The 21,999-nt window shown below is 35.6% G+C and overlaps 1 protein-coding gene across 4 annotated transcripts in view; it reads right to left on the bottom strand.

Moving 5' to 3' along the window:
- The window catches only part of RNF13 (ring finger protein 13), a 221,307-nt gene that overhangs the window by 95,837 nt on the left and 103,471 nt on the right, over positions 1-21,999 (bottom strand). For all 4 annotated transcript variants that reach the window (XM_074405484.1, XM_074405483.1, XM_010335778.3 and 1 more), the window contains one exon: positions 19,457-19,537. In XM_074405484.1, the coding sequence (XP_074261585.1) occupies positions 19,457-19,537 (81 nt within the window). The remainder of the gene's footprint in view (positions 1-19,456; positions 19,538-21,999) is intronic.

Genomic DNA, 21,999 nt, shown 5'->3' with positions numbered 1-21,999 from the left:
ATATTCCATGCTCACAGACTGAAATAATTAGTATTGTTAAAATGCCTATACTATATTATCCAAAGCAATTAACAGATTCTGCAATCCCTATAAAAATACCAATGGCATTCTTCACAGAAATAGAAAAATAAATTCTAAAATTTATAAGGAACCACCAAAGACCCTGTGCCAAAGAAATCATGAGCAAAAAGAACAAAGCTGGGGACCTAACACTACCTGACTTCAAAATGCATTATGAGGCTGTAGTAACCAAAACAGCACGACATTGGTATAAAAACAAACACACAGACCAGTGGACTGGAATAAAGAACCCAGATATAAATACATGCATTTCCAGACAACTCATCTTCAAGAAAGGCATTGGGAACATACAATTCGGAAAGCACAGTTTCTTCAGTAATAGTGTGAGGACAGCTGGATAACTATACTCAAAAGAACGAAACTAGATCCCTATCCCTCATCACACGCAAAAATCAAAATGTATTAAAGAATTAAATCTGAGACATGAAACTGAAACTGCTAGAAGAAAACATTGGGGATGCAGTCTAGGACATTGGTCTGGACAAAGATTTTCAGATTAAGATCTCAAAAGCACAGATAACAAAAGCAAAAATAGACAACTACGATTAATCCGCTAAAAAGCCTCTGTATGGCGAAGGAAACAACAAAGTGAAGAGACAAACCACAGAATTGAAGAAAACATTTGCAAACTACCCATTTTACAAAGGATTAATAAAAAGGATATACAGTATAGAGAGTGCAAAATAAATACAATTATAAAAAACAATCTGATTTTTTGTCAAAAGATCTGAACAAACATTCATCAAAAGATGACAAACCTTTCTCAGAAGATGACAAACAAATGACCTATATAGGTATATGCAAAAATGTTCAACAACTAATCATTAAGGAAATGCAAATAAAAACCATTTTAAATGAGATATCAACCCACTCCAGTTAAAATGGCTACTATCAAAAAGACAGTTAATAACACATGCTGATGAGAATGTGGAGAAACCGGAATGCTTGTACACTGCTGGTGGGAAAATAATTAGTACAGACACTATGGAGAACATCGTGGAGAGTCTTTAAAAAACTGAACATAGAACTACAATTTGATACAATTCCACTACTAGGTACATATGCAAAATAAAGGAAACCAATATATTAAAGAGATATCTATACTCACATGTTTATTGCAGCACTATTCACAACAGCCCAAAGATGGAATCAACCTAAGTGCCCATCAACAGGTAAATGGATAAAGAAAATGTGATCACACACATACACACACACACACACACACACACACACATGCCAGTATTATTCAGCCACCAAAAAGAATGAAATCCTGTCATTTACAGCAACCTAGATGGAACTGGAGTCCAGTATGTTAAATGAAATAAGCCAAGTACAGAAAGAAAAATATCACATGTTCTCACTCTTACGTGGGGCTAAACAAATTTCATTTCATGAAGACATAGTAGATGTGGTTGCCAGAGGCCAGGAAGGGGAAGGGGAGTAGAAAAGAAATAGGAAAAATATATATAAATGTATTTATTACCACTGAACTTACTTAAAAATAAATTATATATGTATATTTTACCTCAATAATAAATAAACACATAACATATGAAAACAAATGGGGTGTTGCTAAAACAATTCTTAGAAACTGATAACTGCAAATGAACAACAATCTCAAGTCAAAAATTTAATTTTCCACCTTAAAATACTTGAAAAAATAAGAGAACTAAATCTAAAGCAAGCAGAAAGAAGGAAATAAAAATTAGAATAGAAATTGATAAAACAGAGAATAAAAAGTAAAGAAAATCAACAAAACCAAACCTTGGCTCCTTGTAAAAAATCAAAATTAACAAATATTTATCTGGTCAGACCAAATGAAAGAGAAGACTCAAATTAATAAAAGCAAGAACTTAAGAGGGGATGGGACCCTGTTAGCAACCCTACAAAAATGAAAAGCCCAGGCCAAGAAGGCCTAACTGGTTGCATTTTACTGAATGTTCAAAGAAGAATTAGCACAAATCTTCCACAAAATCTTATCAAAAAAAGCAGAAGGGGAACCCTTCCAAACTCATTCTACGAGGCCAGTATTACAATGACACCAAACTAGGTAAAAACATCAAAGAAAAAGAAAACTACAGACCCATATTTGTGAATATAGAAATTAAAATCCTAAAAAAAATTTTTGAAAATTGAACTCAACCAAATATATTTTTTAAATTATACATCATTACCATGTTGGATTTATTCCAGGAATGCAGTGTTAGTATGTCAACAAAAATTAATTAGTGTGATATACTATATCAACAGAATAATGGGGGGAAATTACAAAATCATCTTAATAGACAAAGAAAAAAAGCGTTTAGAAAATTCAACATTCCTTCATGATAAAAAATATTCAACAATAATAGAAGGGAATTTTTTCAGCTTAATAAAGGACATTTACAAAAAACCCATAGCTAACACTATAATGATGAAAGACTGGATGCTTTCCCCTTCATATCAAGGGCAAGGCAAGGATGTCTGCTCCATACTTCTTTCAAAACTGTACTGGTAGTTTCACCAGAGCATTTGGGAGAAAAATAAATAAAATAAAAGTCATCCAGATTAGAAAACAAGGACTAAACTTAGCTATTTGTAAATAACATAATCTTACATCAAGAAATCCTAAAGAATTCACTAAAAAACAACTATAAGTAATCAACAAATTCAGCAAGGTTGCAGGATTAAAGATCATATTAAAAATAACTGAATCTCTAAATATTTGCAATGAGAAATCAAAAAATGAAATTGGGAAAGCAATACCATTTACAATAGTATCAAAGAGGATAAAATACCTAGGAATAAATTTAGCAAAAGAAGTACAAGGCCTGCCTGCCGACTACAAGTTACAAGACTTTGTTTAAAAAAAAAAAAAAAAAAAAAAAAAAAAAAAAAAAAGACCTAAATAAATAGAAAGCTATTTTCATAGGTCAGAAGATTTAATATTGTTAAGACAGCCATGCTCCCTAAATTAATTTTGATACAGTCTATACGAAAATCCAGCTGGATTTTTATTTTTGCAGAAACTGACAATGTGATGTTAGAACTCAACTGAATATTCAAAGGGTCTGAAAAATAGCCAAAATAGTCTGAAAAAAGATGAAAAAGTTGGAAGACTCACATTTCAAATTTTAAAAATCACTACATACCTATAGTAATCAAGACAGTATGGTACTGGCATACAGACAGACATATAGATAATGAAGTAGAATACAGATTCCAGAAAAACCTTCATATTTATGGTCAACTGACTTTTTTATAAGGGTATCATGACAATTCAATGGGAAAAGAATAGTTTTTTTTCAACCAGTGGTGCTAGGACAACTGGATGTTCACATGCAAAAGAATTAAGTTGGACCTCACCTCACACCATATATAAAATTTAACTCAAAGGGCCGGGCGCGGTGGCTCAAGCCTGTAATCCCAGCACTTTGGGAGGCCGAGGCGGGTGGATCACGAGGTCGAGAGATCGAGACCATCCTGGTCAACATGGTGAAACCCCATCTCTACTAAAAATACAAAAAATTAGCTGGGCGTGGTGGCACGTGCCTGTAATCCCGGCTACTCAGGAGGCCGAAGCAGGAGAATTGCCTGAACCCAGGAGGTAGAGGTTGCGGTGAGCCGAGATCGCGCCATTGCACTCCAGCCTGGGTAACAAGAGTGAAACTCCGCCTCAAAAAAAAAAAAAAAAAATTTAACTCAAAATAAATTAAAGATCTAAATATAAGAACTAAGATGATAAAATCCTTGGAGAAAAAGGCATAGATTTTCAAGAGTTTGGATTAAGCACTTGTTTCTTAAATATAACATAAAAAACATAGTAAGAGAAATAATAAATTGGACTTAATCAAAATTAAAAACTTGTTCTTCAAAGAACAAAAAATATCAAAGAATGAAAAGACAACCCAGAAAATAGGAAAATGTATCTGTAAATCATATATCTGATGGGGCACTTGTATCTAGAATATATAAAGAAACTTACAAATACATAATAAAAACTCATATAAACCAATTTAAAAATAAGCAAAGGATCTAAATAGACTTTGCTTCAAAGAAGATATACAAATGGCTAATAAGTACACGTGAAGATGTTCAGTATCACTAATCTTTAGGAAAATGCAAATCAAAACCACAATGACATACCACTTCACAACCTCCAGGACGTCATCAAAAAAGACAGATTAAAAGCAAGTCCTGACAAACACATGGAGAAACTGTAACCCTCAAATACTGCTGGTGCAGCCACTTTGAAAACTAATCTGGCAGTTCCTTAAAAGATTAACTATAAAGTTACCATATGACCCAGCAATTGCACTCTTAAGTATACACTCAAGAAAAACGAAAACAGATGTCCACACATAACACTTGTACATTTGCAGCAGCATTATCCATAATAGCCAAAAGTAGAAACAACCCAAATGTCCATCAACTGATGAAAATATAAACAAAATGGGATATATCCACACAATGAACTGTTATTCAGTCATCAAAAGAAACAAAGTACTGAATGAAACTTGATGGCAGCCTAAGTGAAAAAAGCTGGAAACCAAAGTCCATATATTATATGATTTTATTTATATGAAATGTCAAAATAGGCAAATCTAGAAACAGGTAGTAAATTAATGACTGCCTAGGCCTGGGTGGGGAGGGGTTAGGAAAAATGAGGAATCACACTACTAATGAGTATGGGGAGTTTCTCTTGTGGGTGATGAAGATATCCTAAAACTGTGGTAACAGTCACCTAACTGTGAAAATATTAAGAGCAAATGAAATGTACACTAAAATCAGTGAATTGCATATGAATTATATCTTCATAAAGCTGTTGTTCAAAAACAAGAGAGTGGCAGCCATGTTGGCTCACACCTGTAATCCCAGCACCTTGGGAGGCCAAGGCGGGCAGATCGCTTGAGTTCATTAGTATTAGAACACCTGGGTAACATGGCAAAACCCCATCTCTACAAAAAATACAAAAATTAGCTGGCTGTGGTGGTGCACGCCTACAGTCCCAGCTACTCTGGAGGCTAACGTGGGAGGATTGATTGAGCCCGGCATGGGAGGCTGCAGTGAGCCAAAGGCACACTGTACTTAAGGTTGGCAGACAGAGTGAGACCCTCCCTCTCAAAAAAACAAAACAAAACAAAACAAAACAGGAGAGTATAGTGCTGGTCAATTAACAAGACGGCTTTTGAGGTTATATCTTAAATACTCCTGTTTTTACCATTAATATTGATGGCTATTATAACAAACATAGTATCTGTTTAATATATACATCACCAAAATATCTAGAAAGAAGTTTCATGAATGTGTTGAAAGGATTAGCCCCTTTGCACAAGCTCCAGTCTACTGTAACCAGTGGTAAGTGCTACTTCTGCAGACAGCCAGAAAAGACATTTTTATCTTATGGAGATGCTTGTTTTTATTTATTTATTTATATTTCTTAGATCACACTGGTTAAGGAGAAATACATTTCAAATGCCTAATTTTTCTTCTCTTGGTTTTGGAATTTTGGTTGTCCCATCTAAATTCAATGTATCTTATTAAACATGCACTATATCTTTCTTTATATCATCAGAATAAGATTAACGTGATTCCAAATAAAATTTCATTTATATATACATTAATAAATATCTTCTCCCAAAGTTTACTACTTCAAATTAATTTGCAGACACAGATAGTTTGCTAGTGATCTTGCCATTAAAAGAAAAAAGGAGGGAAGGGTGGCAACAAATCTTAGTATCCAGAACAAAGCTAGGAAATAAGATGAATAAATTCTTTTTTTATTTGGATTGATATGGAGAGATTTAAACTAAGGGAAATCATAAAAGATGCAATTGACATTCTTTTTAAATTTAGTTCTTAACAATAGCGTAATTGGTAAACATCTAATGATTGCAACCTTCAGTTTTCTTTTACTTAACAGTAGTGATTTGTCAGGATTTTGATTTTATGATATTCCAGCTCTCTGAAGAAAAGGTCATCTGGTTGTGCCTCTCATTTGGTACACACAGATAACATTTGTTCACTCGATGGATATGATATCTTGACATTTTAGAAAACAAAACGAAATGTGCGCTCTGGAGTCAATGCCTTTTAATTGATATGTTATTGTCTTAGTGTGTTTGTATTGCTATAAATGAATACCTGAGGCTGGGTAATTTGTAAAGAGGTTTATTTGGCTCATAGTTCTGTAAGCCATAAAAGAAAGCAAACAAACAAAAAATGCATGGCACCAGCATCTGTTTCTGATGTCCTGCTTCCACTCATGCATGGTGGAAGGTGAAGGGGAGCCCGTGTGAGAAGAGATTACATGATGAGAGAAGAGAGTTCCCAGACTCTTGAACAACCAGCTCTCAGAAGAACTGAGTGAGAATTCATTCATTATGGCAGAGGTCACCAAGCCATTCATGAGGGATCCACTTCCATGACCCAAACATCCTCCCACTGGACCTGACCTCCAACACTAGGGATCAAATTTCAACATAAGGATCAAATATCCAAACTACAGTAATTACATTCATACTAATACTACAACGTCATTATCTTTCTAAAATATACATATATATCCAACAAAATACTGCATTTCAGCTACAGGCAACAAAATCATTTCTCTAAAAATAAGAGTTCTAAGTGGATTGTGCTTACAGTGATAACACATGTCCTCTACAATTGCCACATAATCAGTACAACCCAGTAAGGAATATTTATGCATAATTCAAATTCTATAAAATTAGACAAATCCTGTAAAAATATAAAGAGGCTAAATGTAATAACTACAGAATTCTTTTTTTTTTTTTTTTTTTTTTTTGAGACGGGGTTTCGCTCTTGTTACCCAGGCTGGAGTGCAATGGCGCGATCTCGGCTCACCGCAACCTCCGCCCCCTGGGTTCAAGCAATTCTCCTGCCTCAGCCTCCCTAGTAGCTGGGACTACAGGTGTGCGCCACCATGCCCAGCTAATTTTTGTATCTTTAGTAGAGACGAGGTTTCACCATGTTGACCAGGATGGTCTCAATCTCTTGACCTCGTGATCCACCCGCCTCGGCCTCCCAAAGTGCTGGGATTACAGGCTTGAGCCACCGCGCCCGGCCTAACTACAGAATTCTTAATAAAAGCTTTGATAGCCAGAGTTTAGAAACAAACACAAAAAGTAAATCCATGAAAACTTAACAGGCATCAGAGAAATCCTCCTTCAGTATTTTAAACAAAGTAGGCCAGGTGCAGTGGCTCATGCCTGTAATCCCAGTACTTTGGGAGACCGAGGCAGGCAGATCAGTTGAGGTCAGGAGTTCAAGACCAGCCTAGCCAACATGAGGAAACCCCATATCTACTAAAAATACAAAAATTGCCAGACATGGTGGCATGTGCCTATAATCCCAACTTAGGAAGCTGAGGCACAACAGTTGTTTGAACCCAGGAGGCACAGGTTGCAGTGAGCTGAGACTGCACCACTGCACTCCAGCCTGGGTGACAGAGCAAGGTTCCGTCTTAAAAAAAAAAAAAAAAGTATCAAGACTAAGAGGAATTCTTTGGTAATGAAACAAAAACCAAACTGTTTTCTAAAACATAACAAACACAACCGCAACAAAAAAATACCCTCACTCATTCATTAATTACCACAGCACTTGTCATTTGCAATTTGTCATTATAACTCAGTTTATGGTTGAATGCAAACTGGTTAATTAAAGGTGACACAATTTGGTTATCAATCTGATTAAAGGATCATAATGACGGAAATGGTAAGATCTTAACTAGAGGAATTATTTCAGTATTCAGAATTCAAAGAGAATGGCAACTGGCAAGAGCGGATAGCACAGGCAAACTAAAGTGGGGACAAAAATTACAATACCTTAATAAGAGTACTGTCATTGCTATTAGTTATTCTGTTAATTTCAAAAGTGATGATTACTCGTTCATTTATTTCATGAAACAGGGAAAATATCAAATGTAAAGAATTATTTTATTACTTATCACTTACAGAAGAAGGGGGATATTACTAAACTCACCAAAGTGGCTAGACATTCTTTTATACCAGCAGTATATAAAAATACCTGGTTTCATATCCTTGCCAGTTGTGGATATTGTTAGACTCATATTTTTACTAATTTGATGAATGTAAATACAAGAAGACATATTTAAAAGATGTTCACTAAAAAAGAAAGTGAAAAAATTGGCATCTACCAGCCAAAGAACAAAAAAATAAATTCTGGCATAGTCATAAGATGTCATATGCAATGGTTAAAATGAATTAGAAATACGTAATAACAAAAATTTCAAATATAGTGTTACATGAAAAAAGCAAGCTTTAAAAACTTGCTTTTTAAAAATTTGCTTTTTAGCAAAAAAATTTAAATGGAAGTACAACGTCTATAGATGTATATATGGCAGAAGATATATATATGTTTTATAACATAAATGGGAAAGATACACCTAAGTTTCAGGATAATGATCATCCACAAGGGGCAAAGTAAGGGAACACAACAATATGGTATGATAAAAAGGATGTTTCAGTGGTATCTGCAATATTTTGTTTCCTCTTTTAAAAAAATAGTAAAATATTAACCTATAGGTAGCAGACATACAGTATGCTCTGTTATTCTCACACTCTTGTCTATGTTTGAAATATTTCAATTTTTAAAAAGTGAAAGCAATATAAATGCCCAATCACACAAAGGATTGGTTACATTATGGTGTAATTCAAGTATTATAAATTGTATAATTTGGAATGATGATATGAATGTATAGATTTTTATTTGAAAAGATATCTATAACAGTTATTATACTGTTGGGGTGCAACAGACAGTTGTACCCAAATGTCTACCACTATAATCTTTAACTGTAGAATTATGTGTGATTTTCATATTCTTTTTTAACTTTATTGATATTTAATATTTTACATATTTATGGGATACATGTGATAATTTGTTTCATGCATAAAATATGTAATGATCAAGTCAGGATAATTCACCAATCTATCACCTTGAGTATTTATCATTTCTATCTGTTGAGAACATTTCAAGTTCTCTCTTCTAGCTACTTTAAAATATACTTCGTACATCATTGCTAACTATAGTCACTCTATTCTGTTATCAAACATTAGAACCTCCTATCTAACTGTACGTTTGTACCCTCTTCCAACTTCTCTTCATCTCCCCCTCTCAACCACACCCTTTTCCCACCCTCTGGAATCTATCGTTCTACTCTCAACCTCCATAAGATCAACTTTTTTAGCTTCCACAAATGAGTGAGAACACTGGATATTTGTTCTTTCTCTGCCTGTATAATTCCACTTAGCATAATAATCTCTAGTTCCACTAATGTTGTGACAGATGACATGATTTCATTCTTTATATAGCCAAATAGAACTATATTTCATATATATACATTTTTTTAATCCATTCATCTATTGGTGAACAGTTTCCACATCTTGGCTATTGTGAAGTGATGTAATAAATGTGCAAGTGCAGGTATTCCTTTGATATATTTCTTTTCCTTTGGATAAATACCCAGTAGTGGGACTGCTGGATCTTATGGTAGTGCTATTTTTAGTTTCCTGACCCCTGCCATTTTCAGTTTATTTTGGAAATCTCCATATCATTTTCCACAGTAGCTGTACTAATTTACCTTCCCACTAACCGTGTAGGAGTTCTCTTTTCTTTGAATCCTTGCCAACATCTGTAACATTTTGTCCTTTTAATAACAGCCATCCTAACTGGATTAAGATGCTATCTCACTGTGGATTTGATTTACATTTCCCTGACAATTAGTGATGTTGAACACTTTTTTCATATGCCCATTGACCATTTGTATGTCTTCTTTGAGACACATCTGTTTATATCATTTGCCCTTTTTTACATCAGATTTTTTGTTTTGCTGTTGAGATGTTCAAATTCCTTACATACTCTAGATATTAGTCACTTGTCAGATGGATAGTTTGCAAATATCTTCTCCCATTCAACAGGTTATCTCTTCCCTCCGTTGATTCCTTTGCTATTTAGTTCAATATAGTCTCATTTGTCTATTTTTGTTTTTGTTGTCTGTACTTTTGAGGTCTTAGTCATAAAATCTTTGCCTAGATCAATGCCCTAAAGTGTTTTCCCTATGTTTTCTTCCAGTAGTTTGACAGCTTTGGGGCTTACGTTTAATTCTTTAATCCATCTTGAATTGATTTCTGTCTATGGTGAGAGATGGCGGTTCAGTTTCATTCTTCTGCATGTGGATATCCAATTTTCCCAGTACCCTTTATTGAAGAGACTGTCCTTTCCCCAATGTATGTTCGTGGTACCCTTGTCAAAAATCATTTGGCTATAAATATGTGAATTTATTTCTGGATCCTCTACTCTGTAGCATTGGTCTGTGTGTCTGTTTTTATATCAATACCACACTGTTTTGGTTCTGGTAGCCTTGTTTTATATACACATGTGTGTAATATGTATATCTGTGTATAGATACGTATAAATATACCTGTATGTGTGTATATATGTATAAATACATTATATATATATACACACACACATATATATATTTTTTCTTTCTTTTCTTTCTCTCTCTCTCTCTCCCTCTCTCTCTCTCTCTCTCTTTCCTTTCTTTCTTTCTTCCTTTTAGATGGAGTCTCTCTCTGTTGCCCAGGCTGGGGTGCAGCGGCACAACCTCGGCTCACTGCAACCTGTGCCTCCCAAATTCACGCAATTCTCCTGCCTCAGCCTCCTGAGTAGCTGAGACTACAGGTGCCCATCACCATGCCCAGCTAATTTTTGTATTTTTAGTACAGACGGGTTTTCACCATGTTGGCCAAGCTAATCTCAAACTCCTGACCCCAAATGATCCACCCACTTCAGGATCCCAAAGTGCTGGGATTACAAGTGTGAGCCACCACACCTGGCCACCTTGTAATATATTTTGGTGTCAGGTAGTTAGACATCTCCAGCTTTTTCTTTTTGTTTAGGATTTCTTTGGCTATTCGTGGTCTTTTCTGGATCCACATAAATTTTAGGATCATTTTTTCTATTTCTATGAAAAATGACATTGATATTTGATAGAGAAATTGTACTGAATCTGTAGACTGCTTTGGGCAGTATGGTCATTTTAATCATAACAATTCTCCTACTCCAAGAGTCATATTATTTTTCATATCTATATATCATCTTAATTTTAATGGTGAGCATATAACACTCTTCTAATGAGAAAAACAGTTTTTCATGAGCAGAATAAAAAATTAGTCTTTTGCCATATTGAACTGAGAAAGCCAGTAAGAAAACCTAATAAAAACTACTAAGTGAACAACAAAGATGCCCAGTAATGCAATGAGAAAATGGAGTGTGTTGATTTATGAAATCAAAAACCTGAGCCTCCTTTGACTTTGTGTGTGTGTGTGTGTATCTGTGTGTGTGTGTGTGTGTCTCTGTGTCTGTGTGTGTCTTTACCTCCCCTCTTCTCTGATTATTTGCCATGAGGAAATAATTTATTATTTTCTACATCAAATGAATGCTACATTCCCTGCTTCATTTAATAAATGAACAAGCAACAATTACTTTTTGAAATTAAGAGGAAAGGGTTTATTTTAGAAGTTCAAAATTCACTACAAAAGTATTCCTTTTATAGCATCTAACTAAGCTCGAAATTTACTACAAAAGTATTCTTTTTATACCATCTAACTATGTGCATTTGAAAACGTCCTTAGATCTTAGAATTCCTATTTCATATATAGCCAGATGGTTTTACTCTTTATTTTGACAATGCTATTTCATTATTTATCCTTTGAAAAAGGAACTTTGACCTTTGTTTAAGTCTACAGACTGAGGGTGATACTGTAACAGTTCTAAGAGTGAGGAAGTCCAGCACATTGGGCCTTCACCAAGGCTTCTTCACATCACAAAACTGTAAGTGTTCTGAGAGGAATAATATACTAAGCAGCACTGAACTTCTTTCCTGCAAAGAAAGCAGGCAAAGGAAGTACCACAAATAAGACAGCCAAACAACCACATTTCCTTGCAGTATTTCCATTTTCCTTCACTAGGGAAAAAAAAACCCTCTTCTAATCTCAAGACTTTATATTAAACAATATCATTTCTTGTAATAAGAATCTTGAAATAGGCTGAGCATGGTGGCTCACTCCTGTAATTCCAGCACTTTGGGAGGCTGAGGCAGGCAGATCACAAGGTCAGGAGTTCGAGACCAGCCTGGCCAACATGGTGAAACCCTGTCTCTACTAAAAACACAAAAAATTAACCAGGTATGGTGGCATGCACCTGCAATACCAGCTACTCTGGAGGCTGAGGCAGGAGAATTGCTTGAACTCAGGAGGCAGAGGGTGTATTGAGTGGAGATCACACCACTGCACTCCAGCCTAGGTGACAGAGAAAGACTCTATCTCAAAAAAAAAAAAAAGTGTCTTAAAATTAACTGGTAAAATAACTTTCAAAGAACAAGCCTAGTTTGTGGAAAATTAACTGGTGATGATACAGGGCACTAATTTAATGAATAATGATGAGGAGAAATAAATTATACATTGTATTAAGAAAAATCCCTTATTTGCAACTTTGTTCTGGATAGGACAAATCTGAATCCCGTGATCTTCATCGCCTCTATTTTCTTCCTCTTCAACATAACTACCAGATTACAAAAACACGGAATATGCGGATTGTAGGAGATCAGTCAGGGTTGTAGGAAAAATTATAAGAAAGATGCAAACCTCTTGGAAGGCTGAGAGTTTCTGCAAAGCTTCGGGAAGGAATGAGCCAAAGGCGCTGTCCTTATACAGAGGCAATTAGGTGAGGAGTAGATACAATGGAATGTAAGGGAGTGTATCTAAATAGCTTGCTTACTCATGTCGTCCTAAGACTGACCTTGGATCTTCTGTGTCTAGAACTACTCTCTACTGGAGCGGGAGGGTGGGTGTTGGGGGCTGCAATGTTAATTACTCAATAATGGTGTTTACTGGATACCTTTGTCATTAAAGCTGTTCAACATAAATGTGGAGTGTCTCCAGCTTACGGGGGCTTCACAGCCAGACTCCCTCTTTGGGATCTATGAGCTGTGGGGTCCCCTCGCCTCACTCACGCAGGCAAAACATCTGTATCTGTGAACTCCTGTCATGTGTCACTCAGACAGAGTCTGTCAGTCAGACTCGGCAGTGGAACACGGTAAATCTAGTCCAAAAGATGTGTTGCTGAAAATGAGATTTGCCATTGATAATTACAACAAGTAATCTGACACTTGGCTTACTTGACAAAACTTCCTTATCAGCAATAAATCTTGTTTTCAATTTTTAGACAATCATTATCTCCTTCACCTATCAAGGTACTTGCTAAAAATACAGAAACAAGAAATCTGGAAAAGCTTGATTCTCTTGAGACTGGCCCTCAATGTGTAACCAAATTATTCCAATTATACTGATAATAAAAAGCGTATCAAGAGGCCTTGCTAGCATTACAAATCTACATGTAAAGTCTTGACTACTGCCTTGGTCTATTTTGTGTTTCTGTAACAGGACACCTGAGGAAGGTTATTTATTTATTTATTTATTATTTATTTATTTGTTGACTGATTGATTGAGACAGTTTTACTCTTGTTGCCCAGGCAGGAGAGCAGTGGCATGATCTCAGCTCACTGTAACTTCCACATTCCAGTTTCAAGCAATTCTCCTGCCTCAGCTTCCCAAGTAGCTCTACCACCATGTCCCACTAATTTTTGTATTTTTAGTGGAGACAGGGTTTCACCATGTTGGCCAGGCTGGTCTTGAACTCCTGACCTCATGTTCTGCCCCCCCTCAACCTTCCAAAGTGCTGGGATTACAAGCATGAGCCACCACACCTGGCAAAGGCAGGTTATTTACAAAGGAAGGAGGTTTATTTAGCTCATGGTTCTTCAGGCTATTTAAGAAGAATGGCACTGGCACCTGCTCAGCTTCTGGTGAGGGCTAAATCAAAACGTGATGGAGAAGGCCAAAGGAGAAGTGGGCATATGTGAAGAGGGACCAAACCTAAGGGGTGTCCTAGCTTTATAACAACCCATTCTTGAGGGAACTAATCCCTTCCATTAGAACTATTTCCATCTTGCCAGAGACAGAATTATCAAGCCATTCAGGAGGGATCTGCCTCTATGACCCACTAGGCCCCACCTCCAAACATTCCCATACTGGGGACCAAATTTCAACATGCAATTCGGTGGGGACAAAAAAACCATATCCAAACCAAAGCAACTACTCAATATTGATTCTTTAATATTTGGTTATCCATCTGAAAAAAGTAAAAATAGAGTCATATTTACATTATACAATAAAATAATTCTGGGCCTCCTAAAGATGGAGTGGGGGCAGAGGAAAAGGGAAAGGTAATCTTTACCAATTTTTTTGAGGACATAGGAAAGTGTATTTATACTGCTAAGTAACATTATTTATCTTTTCAAAGACAAAATGTGTTTTCCAAAAAGAGCAGTTTTATGATTCTGAATATTGTTGAAATGAATTGTACACTAATTACTAATGGTACTCAAAGATTATAAAGTCTAAAAAGGTTGTCGGGAAAAGGTAACTTCCTAAACAGTGAATTAAAATATAAAACTACAAACACTGGAGAACTTACCTAGATAAAAAAACAAAATCTTTCTTTTAAAACTTCTGGCCGGGCGCGGTGGCTCAAGCCTGTAATCCCAGCACTCTGGGAGGCCGAGGCGGGTGGATCACGAGGTCGAGAGATCGAGACCATCCCGGTCAACATGGTGAAACCCCGTCTCTACTAAAAATACAAAAAACTAGCTGGGCGTGGTGGCGCGTGCCTGTAATCCCAGCTACTCAGGAGGCCGAGGCAGGAGAACTGCCTGAACCCAGGAGGCGGAGGTTGCGGTAAGCCGAGATCGTGCCATTGCACTCCAGCCTGGGTAACAAGAGCGAAACTCCGTCTCAAAAAAAAAAAAAAAAAAAAAAAAACTTCTACAACACTGATGTGCCATATTTCAATCTATGCAAAGACTTACATTTTTGTATTAAAGCTCAAATAGTTCAAAATTCTTTGGCTTTCTCATTTTCTTACACTTGAAGAGTCTTTTTTAAAATACAGGAGAGGACAGAAAAAGGATTTAAGTACAATTAACCTAATACTGGGGCATATATAAATAGAATACAAATGCAGAATTTCAACTGATATACTATTAATATCTGACATCTTATAAATGATTCTGATGGAATCCAGGGATTTATAAAAGCTACAAAATATAGAACATAAATAAGACCAACAAAAACTATCTAACCTAAACTCTCTGGGCAGTTTAAAAGTAAGATATTTTGGCCAGGTGCAGTAGCTCACACCTATAATCCCATCACTTTAGGAGACCAAAGCAGGAGGATTGCTTGAAGCCAGGTGTTCACAACCAGTCTGGGAAACACAGAAAGATTCCTTTTCTAAAAAAATTTAAAAATTAGCTGGGCACAGTGGTACAATCCCGTAGTCCTAGCTACACAGGAGACTGAGGTGGGAGGATTGCTTGAGCCCAGCAGTTGGTGGTTTCAGTGAGCTATGATCATCCCTCTGCACTCCAGGCCAGGCAATGGAGCAAGACTCTGCTTCAGAAAAAAAAAAAAGTATTTTTCAGCTAAGTCTCTTAATAACTACATTGTATTTTTAAATTAACTTATATTTTTAACAGATTTATTTAACTTGTTTTACAGACATTACACTATAGTGAGCAACCTCACTTCATTATTATCAAGTCCTTGTAAACAAATGTAAATCTTTGTATGGCTGGCATTTTAAATTCCGATTCTGGGCAATGGCAAAACTAGTTATGCAACTATAAAAGCTACCCATAATAATCCAATAATTTTGTTAGAATATTTCACTTCTCTTCTTGCCCTATATTGTCACAGTCCAAAAAGGAGACAGATACCTAGCACCATTTTTTTGGGGGGGTGGGGTCAAGCAGTGAATAAATAAATTTGACAAAATATCTTTTAAGTGTAAACCAAATTTATAGTAACATAGTAATTGAGGAGCACCAGTAAGATTATGCTTATCAAGAATTAATGGAGCTCTTTAAAATAAGCTTATTCAGCAGAAAGGTTCTTCAGTGAGAAAGGAAAGTCTGACTCCTTACGGCAGAATGAAAGAAAGGTTGCCAGCTCATCATTAGTAATCAGAGAAATGCAAATTAAAACAAGATAATACTTTTGCCCATCAGATTGGCAAGAGTTTAAAAGACTGATAATATCCAGTGTTGGCAAGGGTATATCGAAATACGTATTCTCCTACAGTGTTAATGCAAATAAATTAGCACAGCCTTTGCAAAGGTAATCTGGCAGTATCTATAAAACTTTTAGATGTATATACCGATTGATTTCATCAATTCTACTTCCATATCTCTATCCTAGAGAAATAACAACTTTGGAAAAAAACAAAACAAAATATTTGTTAAGAGGAAATTACTAAAAACTACAATCATTCATATGACAGAATACCATGCAGAGCTTAATAGGAACATGCTAGATTTATAGATGCCGCTGTGGAAAGAGCTCTAAAACAGAAGAAATAGGGGAATCAAACTACAGAGTAATTATTTATTTATTTTTATTTTTGAGACAGGGTCTCACACTGTCACCCAGGCTAGAGTGCAACAGCATGATCTCAGCTCACTACCACCTTACCTTCCTGGGTTCAAGCGTTTTCCCACCTCAGCCTCCCAAGTAGCTGGGACCACAGACTTGGACCACTGCCTGGCTAATTTTTGCGTTTTTTGGTAGAGACACAGTTTTACCATGTTGCTCAAGCTGGTCTCTTGACCTCAAGTGATCTACCTATCTTGGCCTCCCAAAGTGCTGGGACTGCCGGCATGAGCCACCACACCCAGCACAGCCTTGCAGAGTAGTTACTACAGTAGACATCTGTCAATCATGGTGCTCTAAATTTTCTGAATCTAGTATGAATTCCACCTTTTCAAAGTAGCTTAAAACAACAAACAACAACAAACCTATACTGTATTTCCCAGACTTCCTCATATCTGGGTATTTCACCAAAATATGTAGCCAGTAACCATATGGCCAAGAGTCTGTCAATCAGAAAAATTCAAGTGTTGGATTTGAAAGCAGACATGTAAAAAAAAAAAAAAAAAAAAAAAAAAAAAAAAAAAAACAGTCTGAAAAAGGGTATCTCTTTGATTGACTTGGGTGGCAGAAGAGATAGAAATGTTGTGAGGTAAAGCCACAGAGACTTCCTGATGAGAGAAAAAATAATGTGATTTGAGGGTCCATTGGCTGCTGCACTCATCTATAAAATCAGTCTTGCAACGGAGTTCTGGGTTTTATTCCTGAAACAGTTTAGAAACTGCTTGTCCAGATTGTGATACTGTGAACCTCTTTATCCCTTTATAAATCCCATTCTGGGTAGTGGATTCCATTATAAGAATTAAAAAACTTTTTATATATACAAATGATAACCATTTACAAATATACACGTTCATAAATTTATGAACAAAAAAGAACTGAAAAGCATCACATGTTCAGAAAAGGATCTGAAGGCCTGTAAAATCACTGCTAATACTTAACTCTGAAGAGGGAAGTGTGATTGGCTTTTATTCTTTCCTTATCTATATAAAGAAATATAGATTTCCTTATCTATATAAAGGAAATATCTATACTTCCTTTATACTTCCTATATAAAGGAAATATCTACATAAGGCAATCTATATTTCCTTATATAGATAAGGAAAGAATAAAAGAAGGTGCTTCCTTTTTCTTATGTATGTTTCTTTTTGGTTGAAATACTTTTACAAGAAATAGTCATACAATGCTGTGAATTATTTAAAAATAACTTAAAAGCTGAATGCCCCTCCCAGAGGTGTCTGCCATCCTAATTAAGACTAATGGGCTTGTGGTATCTTACTAAGAAATTCTGGTCAGGCACAGTGGCTCATGCCTGAAATCCTAGTACTTTGGGAGGCTGAGGTGGGCAGATCACTTGAGCTCAGGAGTTCAAGACCAGCTTGGGCAATATGGCAAAACCCCATCTTTACAAGAAATACAAAAACTAGCCAAGCATGGTGGTGCACGCTTAGTATCAGCTACTCAGGAAGCTGAGGTGAGAGGATCACTTGAGCCCAGAAGGTGGAGGTTGCAGTGAGCCGAGATTACACCACTGCAGCCTGGGCAACAGAGTGAAACCCTACCTCAAAAAAAAAAAAAAAAAAAAAAAGAGGAATTTTAAGAAAATTAGTATAAACTGAAAACATTCTGTGATATATATCTATCTACACAATTTCATGTATTCATATAACAAAAATCTCATATTATCTTGGAATGAGAGAGGACTTTCTAACCCCCAGAGGTAGAAGGAAAAGGTAAGAATTTTTAGCTACATAACAAAACTTTTGAAACCTTAAACAAAATTAAAAGACAAAGGAAAAACTGGGAAGGGATAATCTGAAGCATATATGGCAAACAATAAATTGATACTTCCAATATATAAAGAAATCTTACAAATCACAAAGACACTTTTAATTTCAAAATGGCCAAAGAGCATTAATAGTCCATTCTCTCTCTGTCTCTCTCTCTCTCTCTCACACACACACAATATGTTTAAGTTTATTAGATTTTTAAAATCAAATTAGCAAAAGCTCAATAATATGTAATACTTAAGAAGGTATGGGGAAAAGGACAGTCTCAGACAACTATTGATAAAATTTGAAATTGTTCCAAACTTTTTGCAGGAAAAACTGTAAATATAGGACAAAATTTTAAACATTCATGCCATAAAGCAATTCTACATTTGGAAATGTATCTATCCTATGGCGATAAATGGATGAATACACAAAGACAAAGACACTACAGCACTGTAATAGTAAAAACTTGACAACCTAAATATCCACTATGAAAAACTAAACAAATGTTCAAAATCCATACTATTTCATGATATTGCAAAACCATGAAGCTGTTAACAAATAATAAATCCTTACCTATCAGCATGAAAAAAAATGATCAAGACATACAATTAAGAGAAAAAGGTAGGTAACCAAATAGTATGTTTCTATTAGTGTTAAATATAGATTCACTGTATATGAAAGCATTTACTTATATATGTAAATGTATAATACATTTACATCTACATACATCTACAAACACACACATACATCTACACATACATCTACAAACACACACATAGCACATATCCTAAAAAAAGCTCTGAAATATGATATACCAAAATATTAACCACAGCTATTTCAGAATAATGCAATCCTAGGTAATTTTCACCTTCTTTCTGAAACCTATTGAATAATCTGACCCTTTACAAATGATTATATATGGGTTTTATAATAATAAATAGTAAGAAATGTTTTCATTCTTTAAATAATAAACAATAAAAATCACCTTATTAAATACCCTGTGTCATTACAATGTATTACCAATTGTCTTACCTTTAAACCTTCAGCTGGAAGTCTATAACCAAATCTTGCAGGGAGGTCATCAAATGTCTGAGATGCATTTTCAAAGTTATACTAAAAATAAAATTAAAAATACTCAAGTTAAGACCAATTTATACATGACATTAAAAACAAAGATTTATCCAGCCTGGCCAACATGGTGAAAACCCATCTCTAGTAAATAAATAAATAAATAAATAAATAAATAAAAAGAATTAGCTGGACATGGACGCCTGTAGTTCCAGGTACTCAGGAGGCTGAAGCAGGAGAATTGCTTCAACCCAGGAGGTGGAAGTTGCAGTAAGCTGAGATCACACCACTGCACTCCAGCCTGGGTGACAGAGTGAGACTCTGTTGCACAAAAAAAAAAAAAAAAAAAGAGAGATTTATTAAATTATGCATATTACTTTGACAATTCCGATTACTATCACAGCTTATCAAAATAAAATCAAACTTGTAAACATACATCCACTAAAGTAGAAGGAATATGTACAATTTACAACATATACAACTGCCTAAATTGGATTCTCATTTCAAATATTATTATTGAGCAGCAACACTAATTCAGCCTACTGTTTTCTGAGTTTTTCCCACAGACAATTTCCTAGCAAGGAATTTTCCAGACAGATCATCTTCCAGGAAGAGTGTTCAATTTTATTTTCTCAATATTATAAGGGTCTGATTTACTAGAAGAAATTTATAGGATTTCTGGCTCTAGCTATGAAAAATGACTTGCTTTTTGGAAAGAAGCAGCATCATATATTTTTAAAGCACATCAATTTTGTATAAGCTGGACATTTTTATCCAGGGTTGAACACTGAAAAGACCAAATTCAATTAAATACATATACCAAAAAAGTTGAAGGTATTCAAACTCTTTAACAACTTTCCCCCTTACACATATATATAGATTCCAATGCTACAATATTTATCAGTCCTCTACCAAAACATCACAAAGGTTCTTTGTGCTTTTAGTGGATAACAGTAATGATAATAATTGTGAGATGAATTTGCTGTATCATTTAATAATGTTCAATTTGCTATACAGAGAGCAAGAGAAACAAGATATGGATGAAACTCAACATAGATTGTAAACAAGTAACTCTGGAAACACTGAAAATTTTGATGTACTAGAAATTAAGGTAGTTGTTCATAATCTGTAAGACATAAATAGAAAAAAACAGAACATATTTGTTTTGCATATAGATACAAAGGATGGTTGTGAAGGAAAAAACAAGAGTGTTACATATAGATAAGAAAGGATGGAAGGATCAAGTAAATCTTAAGTACTCACCAGGCATGGATTAGGTCACACATCCAGATTGCTAGCTATGTCATTCCTGAATCAAATACTCATTGGTGAGCCCTATTCTAGCCTCTGGTATCATCTGCCAGAGGCATGCAGATAAGCAACTCCACAGTTTAACAGCAAATTATAGCTGTGGCCAGCTGCCTTGCATCTCCCCAGTAGAGCAAGCAAGTGTTGGATCTAGACACCTTCCACCTGTCAAGTCCCCTTGGGTCACCATCAACTCAGGTCCTGGTAACCGAACTGCACTGTCAGCAAGGAAAGTTGAGGCAGCGTACAGGAAGACAGGACAAACTACAACAGGTAACCCAGGATTCAGCTAGTGTGGTTCTTGTATCCCAGTGGAACCCTATCTTGGGTGTCTTACCACGTACATCTTATATCTTTGCTTCTCACTGTATGTTTGTAATTAGCTCAGGGAACTGTGTGATTCAAGCATCTAAATGCAGTCACTAAACCTATTCATTCTGTTACTGCTGGGATAATCATCCTAGTAGTGTATTTGGAGGCCACCAAGTATACGTGGTAATTGCTTCAGCGTGATTTCTCACTGTAACAATAATTCATATTTGCAGAGTACTCCACAGTTTACAAAGTACTTTAGAGTCACAAAATGCTTTTAAACCCATTATCGCAACCTATCATTTAATCTCTTAATTAAAACATCTTTGTTTAATTGATTTAATTCATCTATGATCAGGTTAATGTTGAACTTGAGAAAAACATTTAATTTCTCCCAGCCAAAGATGCCATTGTAAAATAACTTTTCTAGATCAATGGAAGTAGACCAAGGACAAATACAAATGTGAGTAGGCAATATTTTTTTTTTTTGAGATGGAGTCTCACTCTGTCACCCAGGCTGGCGTGCAATAGTGCAATCTTGACTCACTGCAACCTCTGCCTCCTGGGCTCAAGCAATTCTCCTGCCTCAGGCTCCCAAGTAGCTGGAACTACAGGTGCGTGCCACCATGCCTGGCTAATTTTTTGTATTTTTAGTACAGACAGGGTTTCACCATGTTAGCTAGGATGGTTTTGATCTCCTGATCTCATGATCCACCTGCCTTGGCCTCCCAAAGTGCTGGGATTACAGGTGTGAGACATGACACCCAGCCGTAAGCAGTACTTTTTAATGTACTTTTGAAATTAGGAAATGGAAAATCTACAACTATAGTATTCTTTTATCTCTTTCTATTACTGAGGAGTTTCACTATTATGGCTAAAATTATAGA

This window comes from Saimiri boliviensis, chromosome 9 (assembly GCF_048565385.1).
Source record: "Saimiri boliviensis isolate mSaiBol1 chromosome 9, mSaiBol1.pri, whole genome shotgun sequence".
Lineage (NCBI taxonomy): Eukaryota > Metazoa > Chordata > Mammalia > Primates > Cebidae > Saimiri > Saimiri boliviensis.
The sequence above is the reverse complement of the archived record's forward strand: the minus strand, read 5'-3'. Positions and strand labels throughout refer to the sequence as shown.